General features: G+C 39.1%; 1 protein-coding gene across 1 annotated transcript; it reads right to left on the minus strand.

The window, feature by feature from the left end:
• Window positions 1-32: 32 nt before the first annotated feature.
• atp6v1c1b (ATPase H+ transporting V1 subunit C1b) lies at window positions 33-11,281 on the minus strand. Its single transcript, XM_083925693.1, has 13 exons — window positions 11,144-11,281; window positions 8,984-9,164; window positions 8,821-8,888; window positions 8,524-8,609; window positions 7,637-7,731; window positions 7,275-7,366; window positions 6,870-6,968; window positions 6,025-6,093; window positions 3,836-3,928; window positions 3,234-3,327; window positions 2,810-2,907; window positions 2,518-2,641; window positions 33-899 (listed from the first exon to the last, which is right to left on the minus strand). The coding sequence occupies exons 2-13, from the start codon at window positions 9,113-9,115 to the stop codon at window positions 801-803; spliced, it is 1,149 nt and encodes a 382-aa protein (XP_083781819.1). The 5' UTR covers window positions 9,116-9,164; window positions 11,144-11,281; the 3' UTR covers window positions 33-800.
• Between the last annotated feature and the right edge of the window lie 6,264 nt (window positions 11,282-17,545).

Below are 17,545 nucleotides of genomic sequence, written 5' to 3' on the forward strand. Positions count from 1 at the left end.
TTTAAAAAAAGAAAGTGAGCCAAAGTCAAGTATATTTCACATAGACGATTTATTTTCACATTTATTTAAATATGTGTAATTTTCAGTTATACTGACAATACAGTATTTGCACAAAGACCTATCAATATATTTCCTAAACTGCTTAATATACAGAAATTATAGGTGAATACAATCAGCAAACATATTGCGTCTCTTTACTGTAAAATGATCCATCTCAGTATTTCACAGGATTACAGCTTTATTTGGGGAATCGATGGTCAACACCTATTTGTAAACAGACATTCCTAACATGTAGCTAAAAACACATCACTTTCAAAAACTGAACAAACAATAACATATTCACCGGTTTTAGAGGCTTTAAATAAATACTATATTTAATACACGTTTCTTTTTCTCCCCATTTCCCACGTGTGTAGAGTTTTTGTTGCTTTGAATAAAGGATGGGAACAGGGTGAAGAAACAACAACAATTAAAATGCAGCATTTTACATGTCCTTAGATGGGGGAATGTCAACTATTTTGGTGGGTGTTAACTGGGGAGTTACACTTTTACAGCGTTGTACCAAGAGGAAGTGACAACAAAGAAGAAGGCCCATATTTGTCAAGCATATAAGAACAGACGTTCAACCGCGTATTCAGTATGGACCCAGGAATGTACCAGGAGCACGAGAGAGGGAAAGACAATGGGAGGACCAAAGGTGCAGAAAAAAACAAGAAAAAAATCATGTAAATAAATTAACGCTCAGGATGTGAACATGTCACGTCAAAACACGGCTGCACAGAGAGTGAGAGGATGTGTTACTAGACTTTGAAGTCCAGCAGGTTGCAGTCGATCTTGTAGTAAACATAAGGGTAGTACTCCTGCTGGCTCAGGTTCAGCCCTGGAATGTCCATCGAGGCCTGCAGGCACAGAGAGAATCACACACTTACATTATATCGGGCTCATTTTCAGGTTCATATTTGTATTCTAGTTTCTACCAGACCATGTTTACGTGCTTCAGTATTCATTCATTCATTCATCTTCAACCGCTTATCCAGGATCCAATCGCGGGGGGAGCAGCCCCAGCAGGGGACCTCAAATGTCCCTTTCTCGCTTAAGTATTATTTTATTAATTAATTATGTTTAAAAATATTGTTATGGCGTTGAATTAAAGACAGAAAAAAATGTTGGCAGAACATAATGATGTCACAGGGAAGTTGACCTTTAACCCTTCGGATAAAAAATGTCATCCCTTCATAATTTTTTATCATATTAGACATTCGTGTGAGATGTTGTCATAATTAGCTCTTGAGTTATAGCCAAATACGCCTTTTGTAAGGTCACAGTGACCTTGACCTTTGACCTCCAAAATCGAATCACTTCATCCTGGAATTCACAAGAAATTTACTCAAGAATGGGACGGACGGACAGCCGGAAATCATGACGAAGGACTCGGGGCATAGAAATAATCTTGCGGGACGTCCTGTGGCTGACTGGTTAGAGCAGCTGCCCCATGTAAAGAGGCTGAAGGTCCTTGAGGCAGCGGCCGCGGGTTCGACTCCGAACTGTGGCCCTTTGCTGCATGTCTCCCTCTCTCTCTGTCATCCCATTTCCTGTCAGTCCTATTTGATAAAGGCTTGAAAAACTGCCAGAAAATAATCTTGAAAAAAATAAAATAATAATCTTGCTTTAAAAGAAAGAAATGTGTCATGTTGAACTTTGTAACATTTAAAGCTCAGGTTATCTTCTCTTCACTTTAGACATTCATTAAAAAAGTTGAAGTTGAATTGCGTAGGGGCGACCGAATTGTTGCACATAAACGACGTTGAGCAGGCCACTGGCAACAGATAAAGGAGAATTTAGCCGCTCCATCCGGAAGTGACAACCAGACGTCAGTAACTCAAACACCTTAAACAAAGGATCGCTCCAGTCTTCTGTAGGACCTTGTTATCGTAAATGTCAAAGAGCTGGACCTCCAGTTATTTCACCTGCTACTTTAGCACTATTCAGGCAGGATTTTGTGGTTTTTGGTTTAATGTGGGGACGTGGGATAAAATTATTTCACCTCAGGACGCCTGTAATATAAATGGCCAATTCGCACAGGATTAAAAAATCCCTGTACTCAACGAGAGGTGGCAGGGGTTACTGGATTTACCACTGCCGTCATCTCCCTGTCGCCATGTGCGTGCTACGTCGCTTCTTGATATCACAAAATTAAGTACACACAAAACTAAAGGATAGAATCTAAAAATAGTGCTTCTCAATGTTCCAAAAAATTTGTGGAAACTACGTACAAACGTGATATGAAGGTATATCAACGTATGTTTAACAGAGGGTCGTATTCAGACGGGACTAGTTTTACCTGAGGTATTTTTTACAGAAGGTGAAAATCGGCGTATTTTTTTCTGATATTCTCCGGAATAATTACTGACATGGCGCATTTGGACAGGACTAAAACCTCTGGTAAAAATAACCTTACCCAACGTCCCTGCATTAAACTACTCCCATCCGAATATGAAGCGTGTGAAGGAGACTTACATCAATGATCGCCGCGCTGCTGTCCAGGTGTTTGTACAGGTCGTAGAGCACCTCTCTCAGCTTCTTCATGTTCTTCTTGTTGGGCTGGAGCAGCATGGCCTGGAAGTTCACTGGCAGCCCGTATCTGTGAAACACAACAAATCTGTCTGTCATCTTTCACAGGAAACAAGAAGAAACCAATCTTACATTAAAAAGAAAGGGTGGCTGGATTGACAAAGTACGGAAAGAGTCGCAGACTGACGCACGTTACTGAGGGCAGTTCCTGGAAGCTGCTGGGTCTTCACTTGCTTACCTCAGTACTGACTCCACAAACACACGCAGGGCTTTTATGTGAATCCATGCGATGAAAGCTTCGCTGAAATTCACTTTCAGCCATCGTACCAAGGGCCCCTGGATGGATAGAAACAGCATTTTAATATTTTCTAATAAAGATAAAATACCTGTCAACTGGCTAAATTTGGACATCCCCATTTTGGATGTTGCTTAATTAAATATTACTTATGAATTACCACGAAGCACCGTGGCAGATTACTGTCTGTCAGCCATTATTTAAGACAAGCTGCAGGGCTGCGTACGCTCAATGAATCATTAAATCATTTTTTTTTTAAATATCTGCAGCCAAATATCGAATTAACACGGTAAATAGTGAGCGCCATTAACTCCTTCCTTCCATTCTGAGTCAAAAGTACTGTTTGTAAAGGAAAAAGCAGCCGTACAAACTGTTTCTTTTTGTCAGTGGACAAACGTGTCATCTCTTCTTTGTCTGCCTTCATTTCCTCCTCATTGTACTGGAAATCACGCACTGTAAACCTATTTCAGGACACACAGCGGAGAGCAAACAATCAGCTGTCAGCACACACACACACACACACAGACATTCAAGTGCACTCCTGAAAATGGGCTGCATACAAACAGACAAATGACACAAACAGAAACACTGAGATCCCTCAGTCATGCTAATTGGAGAGAGGCGCTGACTAATTGTGTTTAATATAGAATGGGTTTAAGAATAGCTGGCCTACTTTAATAATGAAGTGTCATCACTGCTTAATATCTGTGGTTGATTTTCCAAACATCATTTATGGAAAACACAACAAGGAAACACAACCGGCAGATCAGAATAAAGATCTGTCAAATGACTAAAACTGAAATACAGCTCAAATTAAATCTGAATTACCGCCCTGTGGTTGTATGCGGCTGACAACCAGTCAAGTTGCAGTTTCCATCCAAACGGTCCAGATTTACATAAAATATGAAGTGAAGACTTTGAAGGAATTTACCAAAAATGTATTAAGTTTTTTGGCAAAAATGAGTTTACTTGTTTTCTCTGGCCTTGTGCTTGAAGTCATCGATAGCCTTCCTGAAGAGAGTGACGCTGAACAGACCGCTGTCGTTGTCTTCGAACAGCAGCCTGGAGGAGAGGACACATTAACATGAGAGCTGGACACGCACAGTGTGTCTGACACCTTGTCCTTGTGGCAAAAATAAGCAAAACAGTATCACCTTCAGACTCCACACACCAGCCTCACTGTTCACCTCTACTTAGTTTGTGTCCCCTTTTGGGATTTATGTCGTGCTGCACGAGTATGAATCATTTTCTTTATTTACTTCAATGCCCTGGAGGTTAAGTTTTAGTGTTACATCACAAATAAACAATATAAAACACATAAGGATAACACATTAGAGTACATGTGTGGGTGGAGCAGAAACTTGTAATGGCTTATATGAAAACCACACCCAAAAAACATTTTGGGGTCATGTGGGGTTAAAGTTAGACAGCAAAGAGTCATCCTGAACATATAAACAAAAACACTTTTAGTCTGAACTTATTGCCTCTGACAGCAAAGCAGAACAATGTCTCAGAACAATGAGACAGAAGCGTCTAATAAATGAATGTTTTCATACCATAGAGGGAGTTGAAGATTTTCAGCTTGTCTAGTACTTTAATTATGGAATTTAGAGTTTTGAACAAAATAACATCTAATACTGTAAGCTAAATCTGTAAACTTATATCTCACTCTGAAAACAAACGTGCACATTTGGAGAATGTTAATACCGAAAATATCTGTTGCTGAGATTGCAATGAACGCAAGTACATTTACTTATATTATATCACATTTAATATATGGTCTTCCACCCGTGACCGATAGCACAGCATCATTTATTTATCTTTGCTAAATGCGTGGTGCTACAACAAAGAGTAGGTAATATGGATAAAACCTTTTATCACATATGTGTTATTGCTATATGCTTAAAGCTTACCATTTAGAAGCAAAATAGCTGGCATGCCATTAGTCCATGTGAGTCAGGACAAGTAGTGTGCCTGTGTTTTAGCGAAAACGCATTTGACTGGGAAGTACTGAGCACACAACTGAATACATGAGACTTGGATAATACTGCAAGAGTTGTGTGAGAGTTTGTAAATGGAAGTTTTGCTGTTAAACGCAGAGCCCTACTTCATGCATCAAGACTTTTCTGTTTCTCTGTTCACCGTGGAGGCATGCAACCACAAATTCAAGGCAACACTCGGTGAGGAATTGATATACAAATGTCATTTTGAGGGTCAAGTATTTCTTTGAGAGAACTTCCCCTGCCCTGGCTACTCTAACATAAGACGTTTCCCCTGGCCAGATGATGCTCCACATCGGTTCTGGTTCAGGTTGCTAGGTTACTACAGCACACTGAGTTGCGTCAGTCCAAAAGCCCGAACATAACGCCTCAAATCATCTAGCCTCGTTGGCAAAAGATCAATTGCTTTCTGCAAGTCAACCACATAATGTCTTTCTACTTTAATATGAGTCATTTGCTTTTTACAGGTCAACCATGAGATGCTTCCGATTCTGATCAGAGTCGAGCACGAAACCTGATAAAGCAACTGCAGAGGGGGGGAAACTGAGAAAGCAAGGCAAATTGTCTGGTCACAGAAAAAGAAAATAATATTGCAACATTCTTATAGTGAGTTACCATGACTTTTATCATAAAGCAGGTCGAGCTGCTGTTTTAATACTGTAAAAGTATTAAAACGCTCAGTCCAGAGAAAAATGCACACAGCCCGTATTCAGAAACTGTCTTCAAACGGTTGTGATGTCACAACTATACTATGTGGACCTTTTCAAAGATGTAAACATAAACATTCCAAACAGTCCTAGTTTATTTCCTGTTGCAGTGTATGTGAACGACATCAGCCGACAGGAAGTTGCCAAGGACCAAGGCTGTTGCCTAGCAATGGAAATCCGTTGAAAAGGTCAAGGTAAAAAGTGCCACTACAATTACAGTGCCGTTACGTCATTCCCTGACTGCAATGAGGTGTAAAAAATTCTCGTAGAAATCCAAAATACAGGTATGAAAATGAAAATGAGCATAATATAGGACCTTTAAAACCACCGATAATGGAGGAAGCTAAACTGCTTGACATTAATTGAAAAAATCAGATACGTAAGAGCAAAACTCTCCTCTTGATCATTCAAATATTTGTCAAAAATAACTGAATCATGTAGTTTTGCTTACTTTGTGGAGCGCGGCACAACCATCTCTGCCAGGGTTTCATACTCCTTCTGCCAGTCCCCATAACCTGTCCTGGTGAGGGTGGAAAAGAAAAGACAAATGTGATGTATTGAATTGTTTGACATTCGTAGGCTGATACCTACACTGATATTACCCTAAAAATCCCCAGGACCGAGCACCAAAGTTGGGGTGACGAGGCGTTTTCAGTCGCCGCCCCCCTCTCTATGGAACTCGCTCCCTAAACGCATGAAAAATGCTCCCACACTGCCATCATTCAAAACTGGCCTCAGTGCACACCTCATCTAACTTGCCTGTCCCTGCTAACCTCCTTGTTTGTTTGTTAGGGGTTTTTAATCTATATATGTGTGTCCTACAGTGGTAAAGCATCTTTGAGTATTTTGAAAAGCGCTATATAAGTCCTATGTATTATTATTATTATTATTATTACAATTATAACTGAAAGATTTTCATTTTATTTTGAAATTAGCCTGGGAACGCCTCAGGATCCCCCAGTTAGAGCTGGTTAATGTGGCCCGGGAAAGGGAAGTTTGGGGTCCCCTGCTGGATCTGCTGCCCCCGCGACCCGACCCCGGATAAGCGGTTGAAGATGATAGTGAGTGATGAGTGACAATATGACCATTTCTGTGGCCAAAACGTATTCACTGAACTGAAATACTTTTCACTTTGTGTCTTCTTAAATGACTGTGAACCCATTAAAACTCACATCATACCTCTAATAACGTAAAAAACTGTTTCTATTCTGTTTTTATGTAGCTCCAGTTAGAAGGGAACTTCTATCATGTAGGAACCTCCCCACGTATGGAACATATACATGTAAGTGTACGTACTTTGGGACAACCACCAGCATGGTGATCAGGTACTCTGAGTCCAGTACAAAGTCCTCTTTCTTCACTATGTCAGCCAAACTCCTGGTCAACAGGCTACCCCTAAAGGACGACACATGCGGTTCAGATAGTCAGACAGGAAGCTTTCTTAGAAAAAGATATACAAACATTTTTGCTCCAGATGTACAGATGAAGTACACAATGTGTGGCGCAAAAGTACTTAACACATTTAACCCAACACTTTTAAAATATTTAAATGCGAAGGATACATGTGGACTTGTTTTAACAATATGGGGAAATAGCCAAAGATAAAACACAAGCTAATCATGTGCCACACGGCTTTAAACAATAATTCTGCAATCAAATTAAAGTTTATTAATATATTACTGTTATTATTTAATTACTCACGCATTCTTCCTCTCCAGGTTTTGCAGGTTTCCCTTCAGGTTGTTGTAGGCTGAAGCTCTGGCCTTCAGGTCGTTGTCTATCTGAGTCGCTTGCTAGATAACACAATGGTATAAAACATAAAATACAGAATAATCCTTGTTGGATCACAGGAGCGGGAAAAATCACACTATATCTACATTGTTTATGATGCCATTTGTGTTGTTTGTTCTCTGTAGTTGTTTTTTTTCTGTTGCACTCTGTAGGTGTGTCTTTCAAAATTGATCACAATGCCAATGATAGTGCTTGATTAAAAATACATACACGAAAGCACAAAGGTTAAGATAAAAATCAAACAATATGTCCATAAGTGAGCAGACGTTTACCTTGGAGATGATTTCAGAGATGTTTTTCAGTGACTGTTTGATTGGATATTTAGCCATGTCCCACTGAAATCTGGTGATATAGGTGACCAGGTCAACTGTAAAGAGTGAAAATGAACACTTGAAGTCATCAGCATTAATCGCCTTCATTTCCATAGTCTTTGTATTGTATATCTGAACGCATAAAAACCCATCTTTGATGTCTAATCAACGACATCACACTGTTTTTGCTTTCTACCACCAACATGGCAACTATTGAAGAGTGAACGCCTGATGATTAAACCCCGGGAAGGTAGTTTCGAGATAGAGAGAGAGCGCTCCTATTGGCTCAAGAAGGAGAGGAGTGGGTTGCGGGAAGAGGTCTCACTCTGCTTCAAATTCTGGTGTTGTTTTTTGCTTTTTACCTCCTTCAGCTTTAAAAAAGGGACAGTGTGTAGCGTTTAAAGTCATTTATTATCTCAAATCAATGTCTTCATTCAGAAATAAGTCCTCATTGGTGTACAATTACCTCTTCCAACAATCTGACTTATCCTCCTGAGTGGATCATTTCTTATCTGTATTTACATAGGACAGGTAAGCTCTATCAAGGCTAGGGACATAAAGCACTACGTGGTACCGGCAAGGCTAAATGCGTTTCCGCTCAGGGCCTGTGTGACTGTGGAAGACTGGAGAAGGAGCTCAGCGAGACACGCTTCTCACTGCCCTGAAAAATTTGAAAGCCTGCATTGCACTTTTGTTCATGATGCAAAAATGAAGCGAAAAAGACAAAAAGGCAAAGTGACTGTAACTGAAGGCCACCATAGCTTCTACTACAGTTGGTTGTAGTCTCTAGCTCCCCACTAGATGGCGTTAAATCCTACACACTGCTCCCTAAAGTGAACAGCCATTACCTCCATTAGCAAGTAGGTTCTCCTGGACCTTGTCTCGGCTGTCCTCCAGGACATCGGCCATGTACTGAGCGACCTTCCTCACCACACTGAAACACGACAACAGGGTGAGGAGAAGGGTCAGACATCAACACACGGGAGAACAAGTAAACACAAGAGAAGCAACAGATGACAGCGGGAGAACAAAACTGTACTAAAAAAGTGACATTTGTTCATCTAAAAACTGTCTCCTACTGCCTAACAAATACACAGGGCATTTTACAAACTTGTTCAACTCAGAAATAACACATGGACTTTTACCTTTCCACAAAAGTGTCCAGTTTAGCCAGTTCATCTGACAGACCCACTAAGACATCTAGTGTTCCGACCTGTTAGAGACACAACGCACAACAAATATTAACAAAAAACACTACTAATGCACTTGCAGGTGTATTTCCTGTGGTGGGGAAAGCTTTTGTTTTACCTTGAGATCAGGGATGTTGAACTTGTTGTTGTTAGAGAGGTTGTTGGTGCGTGTGGTGGCCACCATCAGCTTGTCCCAGGTCTGCTGGCACGTCTTCTCCCCCGGAGCGGAGATCAACCAGAATTCTGTCATGGCTGCAGGTGAGAGGTTTGTCCGCCGGGCCTTTGATGAAAGGAAGTCACTGAGGGTGAAGGAAGAGAAAGAGTCTTATTGGAGCTCTTGCGTGGCTTGTTCCAGGGCTGCTGGTCTGACGATAAATACCGTGAGACAATAAAAAACAGCTAAGAATCAATTATCTCTGTGGATTCATACCGTTTGTATGGGTTTTCCTTAAACATCTTAGGGTGTATTGAACAACGTCTGAAATGATTTTTGCATCAAAATCATAATACTTGTTGGGTTATTTTGTCAGTGAACAGTTTTTCCACTGATTTTCCACAAATATTAGAAAAAAATAAAAAAATAACATAGGTCTAATCTACATTATTATAGATATGACTTGTGAAAAACAGCCTCGTAAAGGATTTGATCGAGATTTCTATCTATAGTTATCACAAACACTGCTTAAACAATTCAAACTCAACTCAAATGATGTGAAGATCAGAGAATTAAAACAGTATTTAGAGATAAACTGCAGCTCCCTTGAATTAAAGTCAAATATAGCGTTTCACACATTTAGGCTACACATCTTCAGTCGTAAACGTACCCTCTAATAAAATATTGTACTTTTTTTTTTACTCCACTTCACTTGTTGATCATTACTAAGTTGTCAAGTATTGATAATTCAATATTTTTCAATCCTCCGTGTTTCAAAATGATAAGATATCCACATAATATGGTGTTGAAAGTACCAAAGCTATAAAAAAAGCAGATCAACCGTCTGATTTTCAACCGAAGCCTGCGTAGATGAAACAACAGAGGGGAAAATCAAGTATGTGTTTGTACGTGTACATTTAGTTTTCTGTAGCAGAACTGTGGGCTGCTGATTTAAAAAAGTCCTATTTTGTGTGCCAAGGACTTTTGTTCTTTTTGCCGTGGTATCAAAATTGGTTTTAATTATTATTCATAATTTCTTACACTGCAATGCACCTTTTACTCTTGCAATTTATACCTGTCTTATTCTACTTTAGATTGGGGTTTTTTTTGTATTACGTTAAATGATCTTTTTAATTGCTCTTCAATGTTTTATGTAAAGCACTTTGTATTTCATTGTTGTTGAAATGTGCTACATAAATAAACTTGCCTTTAAAATTCTTAATGTATGCCTTTTTTTTGAAACTCAGTATTTTAACATGCCATTGCAACCTCTGCTAAAGTAAAGTGTGGAGTATTTTAGAGTATCCCTCCATGAATATTAGAAGGCTCCCTGTTCCGCTTTTGGCTTCTGATTCATGAACTTCCTCACAAGTCCCCATGATTGAAATGCTGACACCTCACACACACACACACACACACATACAGAGACACACACACACACAGACACACACACACACAGACAGAGACAGACACACACACAGAGACAGACAAACACACAGAGACAGACAAACACACAGAGACAGACAAACAGACAGAGACAGACAAACACACAGAGACAGACAAACAGACAGAGACAGACAAACAGACAGAGACAGACAAACAGACACACACACACACACAGAGACAGACAAACAGACACACACACACACACACACACAGAGACAGACAAACAGACACACACACAGAGACAGACAAACGCACACAGAGACAGACACACGCACACAGAGACAGACACACGCACACAGAGACAGACACACGCACACAGGCACACACACGCACACACACACACACACACACACACACACACACACACACACACACACACACACACACACACACCTCCATGTCTGCTGATTTACGGTCATATGATCAGTTTCTGTGCTGCAGAGGACATGCTTAATACTGATCCTCCTTTAAATCAAACACCGTCAACAACACGTGATAATAACTGCTGCTCTTGAGGTGTGATTTGTGTTAAATCATTCTCAGTATCACTGGTTATATTAGTAAAATATAACTGGTTGCTATATGGTGATGTCAGTATTAGCTCGCTGCTGACACGAGCCTGTTTGCATCAGTTTCCCGCTGTCACGACGTCAATAACCGACGTATTTCCGTGCTTACCGGTGTGCTTAATGGCTTCAGTATTTGGTCCACGCGGTGTAGTTCAGTCGAACAGTCGCAGGTTCCCACACATAGCGCAGATAATAACAGCTTTTCGACTCAAAGGTGCTTCAACACAGCATCTCACTCACAGTCAGCTGATCAGGGCAGTCGATGTGCGCTTGCGCAAAGGCTGCTGCGCACTGTACTGCCTTCACGTGACCGAGAAGTCCATGTGAGGTTCAGTGTCTGGATATAAAGTCAGATATAGCAGAACATATGGATTACTGAACGGGTTTATCGAGCACAGGCCCGGGGGCCCATAGGGTCAGGGGCCCCTGAGTCACAAAATGTTGCTGAAAATAACACAAAACATTCACAAATAAATGCCAAATGACCTCAAACGCTCTCAAAACAACTACAAGCTACCCAAAATGACTTCAGAGATGCCAAATGAGCATCAAAAGATGCTAAATGATTGACACAAATCGATCAAAAACTTACACATAATGGTTACAAACAACTCAAAGCAAGAAGAAAACAACTGAAATAGATTAAAAACAATCGGAGAGATGCAAAACAGTCACACAATTACCACAAAATTACCACAAGGAGGTGTGAAATGACTGAAAGTCGATTTTGAGTTTGGATGTCTAGTTCAGGGTGGGGGGGCATCTTACATGTCTGTGCCCAGGGGCCCATTGTCTCATAATCCGCCGGAAGACTAGACTGTAAATTATCTATAACTATAAACCTAAAGGTGATGGACAAATGGCTGAAAGGCCCAATGTCTGACATTAGCCTTCTGGTGGTAGTAGTGTGAATTGGGGCTGAACAAGTTGAGGAAAATATGCAATAAAGTTGTTGAATACTGTGATAACTATATCATTTGCAATAAATTAAACACATATTAAAGTGTCCTCACTTCTGCCTTTCTGCCGCTTTCAGTATACTGCTTAAATAATAACAAACAATACGATAACCTTTCTTTGAAAATGTAAAAAGCTGTCTTAATTGTCAATCACTGATCAAACTAAGTCACTAAGGCCTTTTGAGTGACAACGCAAATAGACAGACCTCTTTAAATTCATAGGCACAATCAATCTGAAAGCAAATATAGACTTAAGAGCTCATAGACCTATAAGTCAATCAGTCAGTCAGAAGTAATGATAAATATGCTGCAAACACACTAAAGGGTGATCAATACTGTTTTTGGCTAGAGGGGATGAAAGTGATGAATTAAAATGTGTTGCCTTGTTTATTTAAGGTTTCAGTCCTTATTGAAATATATGACACAATATGACAGTAATCAGTGTTGTGTGACTGTCCAGATAATGACTTGCTACAAGTTTGGGGAGTGAACTGATGCTTTTAGTGGCAGTTTCCAGTTGATGTATCTGGTAACATCAGCCAGAGCAAATAAAATGTTGGCTCAAAGATCTGACTGGCGTCATGAGAAGACCCTTTCAGCACTGGAAGCCACTTTTATTTTATTTTAGGCCTGCTGGTCGTGAAAAGCTTGCTAAATGTTTTTCCCTTTTAGCTTTCAAGGCAATGTTCTGCAGCTTAATTTACGTTAATTGTAGTCGGCTATAATAATGTTTATATTATGATTATTTAAAAAAATATTTTCATGCCTTTGGAGGTATGTATATGCAATGTTGAAAAAATAGTTAAAATCTAATAATTATCTTCACTTTCATAACGTATGAGGTCTAAAATGGGAGAGGAGAAGAAGAACCATCATATAGCAAATTAAATCAGTCAATCCTTATCATTAGCCTCAGTATTTATAGTCGGAAGTGTTGCCACGTGTTATTTGAGGACTTGCTCTCCACTTGGTCTCATTCTCTCACATTTCTACATAGTTTTATTAGTTTTAACCGCATCTTTTATCTTTTGCTTAAAATCAATTTAGAAATTCCAGTATTTTCTCTGGTCCTTAAAGGCAGCATTCCTGTTTGTTTTGGTGTTAGTAGACCCAATGTTGACCTCCTCTGGTAACATCTAACTACTACATTATTTAACTGTCACTGCCTTTAGGTGACAGTGAAAGTAGTATATAGCTGTTTTTAATTTATCAATAATCAATGTCCATTATACTGAGGTGAAATAAAGCAAGGATGATGTTACATTTTCACCTGGTCTTACTGTCAACGTGTTATCAGTAGAGTTAGGGTTAGAGCTTTTAAACAAGAGCCTCAGCAATGCTGGATTTTACAGCTGACACCACAATAAATATGTAATAAATAATATTTGGAGCATCCTTGTAATTGTTTTTGTTTTAGTTAGGACAGTCATTTTCAGAAGACATTTTGACAAAACCAAAAGACGTGTAAATAATATAATTAAGGTTAATTCACACTGTGACAAGTTCAAATGTGCTATAAATGTATAGCTACAATTGAAAAATAGTAATTGTTAATAACCTGTACTTCCTGGGTGACAGACTATGTAATAAAGACAAATGTTTTGGGCTTTTCTCTGTTGATATTTTCTTGTAATTTATCAGCTGCCATATATGCAGATGAATAGGCTACATATGCAGCAAGAAACTGATACTGATGAACATAAATCTGTTCATCCTCTAACATCCCTTACACTTAGTTATCTTGATGAATTCTTCATAGTTTGGAAAAAGTTTTATTTTGGGTTTGTTTATAAGCTTGGAGCATTGAGAATTGATTATTTATGCAGCTGTTTGTTTATATATTTCACTTCTGGCTACAAATTGAGTTTCCTTCCGGATGATAAGGAAATTAATTGCCCTCAGGGAAACTGAAGCACAAAATCTAATTTGCCCATGTCCTCGTGGACCCTGACGTGAACCTTGAGGCATATACTTTTTTTTCTTTTAACTTTACTCTATACTTTCTTGCATTGGTGGAGACTACATCATAGACTACCAATTATTATAAATAACAATTATAAAAGCTTTTTTTGCACCAGTCTCCATTACTTTAGTGCAGTCATACTAACACTTTGTCATCTGTTGCAGTAACAAAAACTGGAAAAATGCAAACATTGTGTTTTGATATAATATCATTGATAAGCATTGTTTTATTGACAGAAGCAATGCACTATGTATGCACACTATTGCTTTTCAAATAGGCCTTGACTCGACTGTCCCAATAGTCCCAAACAGATGTAGAAGCCAGTTCTAACTAACGTCTTCTGTCTCAGAAGTGTGAACTGTATGGCCCAATTTGATTAGCTATTCCTGTAGTTTGTACCTCAGGGCCATGAGCATGACTGTACTGCATGAATCCATACATTAAATCCAGTCACTTTATCATCTGTGTGTTTTTATGCTTTCCCTGCTGTTTAGATTCCAAGGTTTTCTAGGCCATGTTGTTTTGTGAGCACAATGTCCCTAGGAGTGACCGTCATAAAACAAAGATAAGAGCTACAGGACAGCCAGGAAGACACACAGAGGAAGCCATGCAGCGTGTTGCTCCAGTAGTACAAGTCATAGGACTAACGGTGGCTGCAGGCTGAGTTTTTGTGCCAGTCATTCAGCGAACTCCTGACCACCATGCTTTAATCTTAAAATGAATTTCTTCCCATCAAACCGATATACCAAACAATTTCCCCCGGGGATTATTAAAGTACTTCTGATTCTGATTCTGATTCTGAACATTCAATTATCACTGTTGCCGAAGTGTAGCTGGAAAAGGAACCAACAAAAAAAATACATAAGCTCTTGGAGCTCAGCAGGAACACGGTGAATGTCAAAATATCCACTTTACAGAGGTTTTTCTTTGCTGTGAAAGTGTATCAGTGCCAAACCATTGTTCAAAATGGATTAAATCAGTGTAGAAACCCAGAGAAAGACGTTGAGTTCAAATTGCTGTGATAACATGCATGACTAAGATTGTTGTAATTATAGAGAGCTTTTGACCCACTGACTTTCTCAACCTCATAACATTCACATATGACTTCATGAATGCTGTCTGAAAAATTACATTAGGGAGGAGACAATAAAAATGGCTTTGTATTCACTCAATGTAAAAGAATTCTATGAAATGCACTTCATAACTCATAGAATTAACATCATAATGGCCGTTGGGCCATACAGAGCAAACAGTTGTTGACAAAAGGTGACAGGTCATATTTTTGTAGTCCTTAGGCAAAATGTTTTGAGGGCAAGTGGGAAGTTTAAACAAGGACTATACAAATATATTCAAGACATTTTAAAGCCAAAAAGTGTTGACAGGTTGAGTCAGTATAGGCTAATGTTGGTCACACAAAACATATGTACAGACTTTTCATAAAATATGATGCAGTGCTACAGATTCAACTTTCCAACAGTAGTTAAAATGAGCTTCAACCTCACCAGCTGGAATAGTAAAATGAGGCCTGCATGGTGTGCTAAGCATCTGTAATAATACGCCAAAATAAATGGCTTTAGTGTTGCACACACTTATCTATGTATAAGTTATCTATCGTGTATATATGTGTATAGGTCTGTATGAAACCACCAATTTTGTCCAACATGTAGGATTCATACATTTTACTTTTAATGCTTTTGTATTTTTACTTCAATGAAATCTTGGATGAAGGATTTTACTTGTTTCAGATTAGTTTCACAGAGCATTATCGCCATGTTTACTAAGTTTACCTGTGTTAGAATGTGTTCAACCTTTTTTCTTTGCCATTACCCTATGCTTAAAATATCTACTTTTATAATGGACTGTGTGAAATGTGTGTTTTTGCAAGTGGTAAATCTCCTGCAAAAATCATAACAGCTGGAATTTTACAACAAGTGTAAACTTTAAGGACCCGTATCAAGGACATTGTATCTCAGATTGTGGAGTGAAATAGTGCAACAGTCTGCATGTTAAACTAAAGCAATGTCCAAACATTATCCAGTTTAAAAAAAATTTGAAAACAGGGATGAAGAAGGTGGTGTCGGTGTGTATTTTGTATAGGTGTGTATGCAAATATGCATATATGCATATTTGCATATATGCATATATGCATACATGCATATATGCATATTTGCATATATGCATGTATGCAAATGCTAACGTATGTAAGTTAAGGAAACTCTCTTTTTCCTTCTCTTGTGGATCCAACTCCCAAGTGTTGTCCGGGAGGCATACACGGTCCCCATATTTAAAAGTAAACTTAAAACTTTCCTCATTGATAAAGCTTACAGCTAGGGCTTACGAGTCCTTAGTTATGTTGTTACTGGCATTCAATTTATCTGCATGTCAGGGGGATTTTGTTCTGCTTAATGATGCTGCTATAGGCCTAGTCTGCCAGGGGATAATACTTTTCCAGATACTCTGAGCTTCTCTCCTCTCTGTCTGTATCATTCATGTCTCATCAATGCATGTTACTAATTCACATCTTCCCCTGAGTTGTTTGCGCTTTTTCGTCTCACAGGTCTCTGCTGATCGTGGTGGTGCCTGCTGCCGTGGTTCTGCATGACGCTTCCTGCTGCTATTATCACTTTCACTCATATAAACTATCATTAGTTTTATAATTATAAACTTTGTAGCCATAAAAACATCATCAGTAATATTTCCCATTGTATCACAGCTGTTATTACCACTACTCACCATTGATCATAATTACCACCATAGTTATTATCATTGTCATATTCTATCACCTTAGCGGTGCTTGTTTCTACTATTCTACTATATTAACTGTCATAACATATAAGTCATATTCAAATTACTATAGCTATTATTACAGTTACTGTTACTTTTGGGGTTGCTTGCATCTCTGGAAGTGTCTCTCCATCTTTCTTTGTGTCTGTCTTTGTCTCTCTCTGTCCATATGTCTGTCTCTTCTCTCTTTCTCTCTCCATTTCTTCTTTCCCAACAGGTGCAGACAGATGTCCGTCCTCCATAGCGCTGGGTCTGTTTGTTCCTGCCTGTTATAGGGAAGGTTTTCATTGACACTGTGTACTCAAGGGGGAAGTGTTGTTATTTATGTAAATCATAAATAAGTCATAGAGTGTGGTCTATACCTACTCCTTGTGTAAAGTGTCCTGAGATAACTTTTGTTATGAATTGGCACTGTAAATAAAATTGATTTGAATTAAATTGGATTCTTTCTATATTTTCGGATATGTTTTTTAACATAGGCTTTTGTTTTTTGTTTTTTGTTGAATTTAACATTTCAAAATAAATAAATGAATACAAAAATGTCCCGTGAAAACAAGAGAAGCAGACGTTTCGGACTGACTGACTGATAAGAGTGGCCATCTACGGAAAGTTTATGGTTATGTAACTGTGCTGAAGCATCATCACAGAACTACGGCAGCCTGTGAGATATACGGAAACGCATATTTGGTGCGTGCTCAAACACTCTGAACGCTCATTGGTGAAACTGAACGTTAGGCCCCGCCCACGGCAGTTGATTACCTTTTCCTCTTCCTCCGCTCCGCTTCAGTCGTCCTCCGCCCGTCCA

The sequence above is a fragment of the Echiichthys vipera genome, assembly GCF_963691815.1.
Source record: "Echiichthys vipera genome assembly, chromosome: 13".
NCBI lineage: Eukaryota > Metazoa > Chordata > Actinopteri > Perciformes > Trachinidae > Echiichthys > Echiichthys vipera.

Coding starts and splice junctions, on each gene's coding strand:
- atp6v1c1b (XM_083925693.1), bottom strand. CDS start 9,115: ATGACAGAATTCTGGTTGATCTCCGCTCCGGGGGAGAAGACGTGCCAG. Junction 6,969..7,274: donor AACCTGGAGAGGAAGAATGC/GTGAGTAATTAA, acceptor GTCGTCCTTTAG/GGGTAGCCTGTTGACCAGGA. Junction 3,929..6,024: donor GTTGTGCCGCGCTCCACAAA/GTAAGCAAAACT, acceptor CCTCTCCTCCAG/GCTGCTGTTCGAAGACAACG.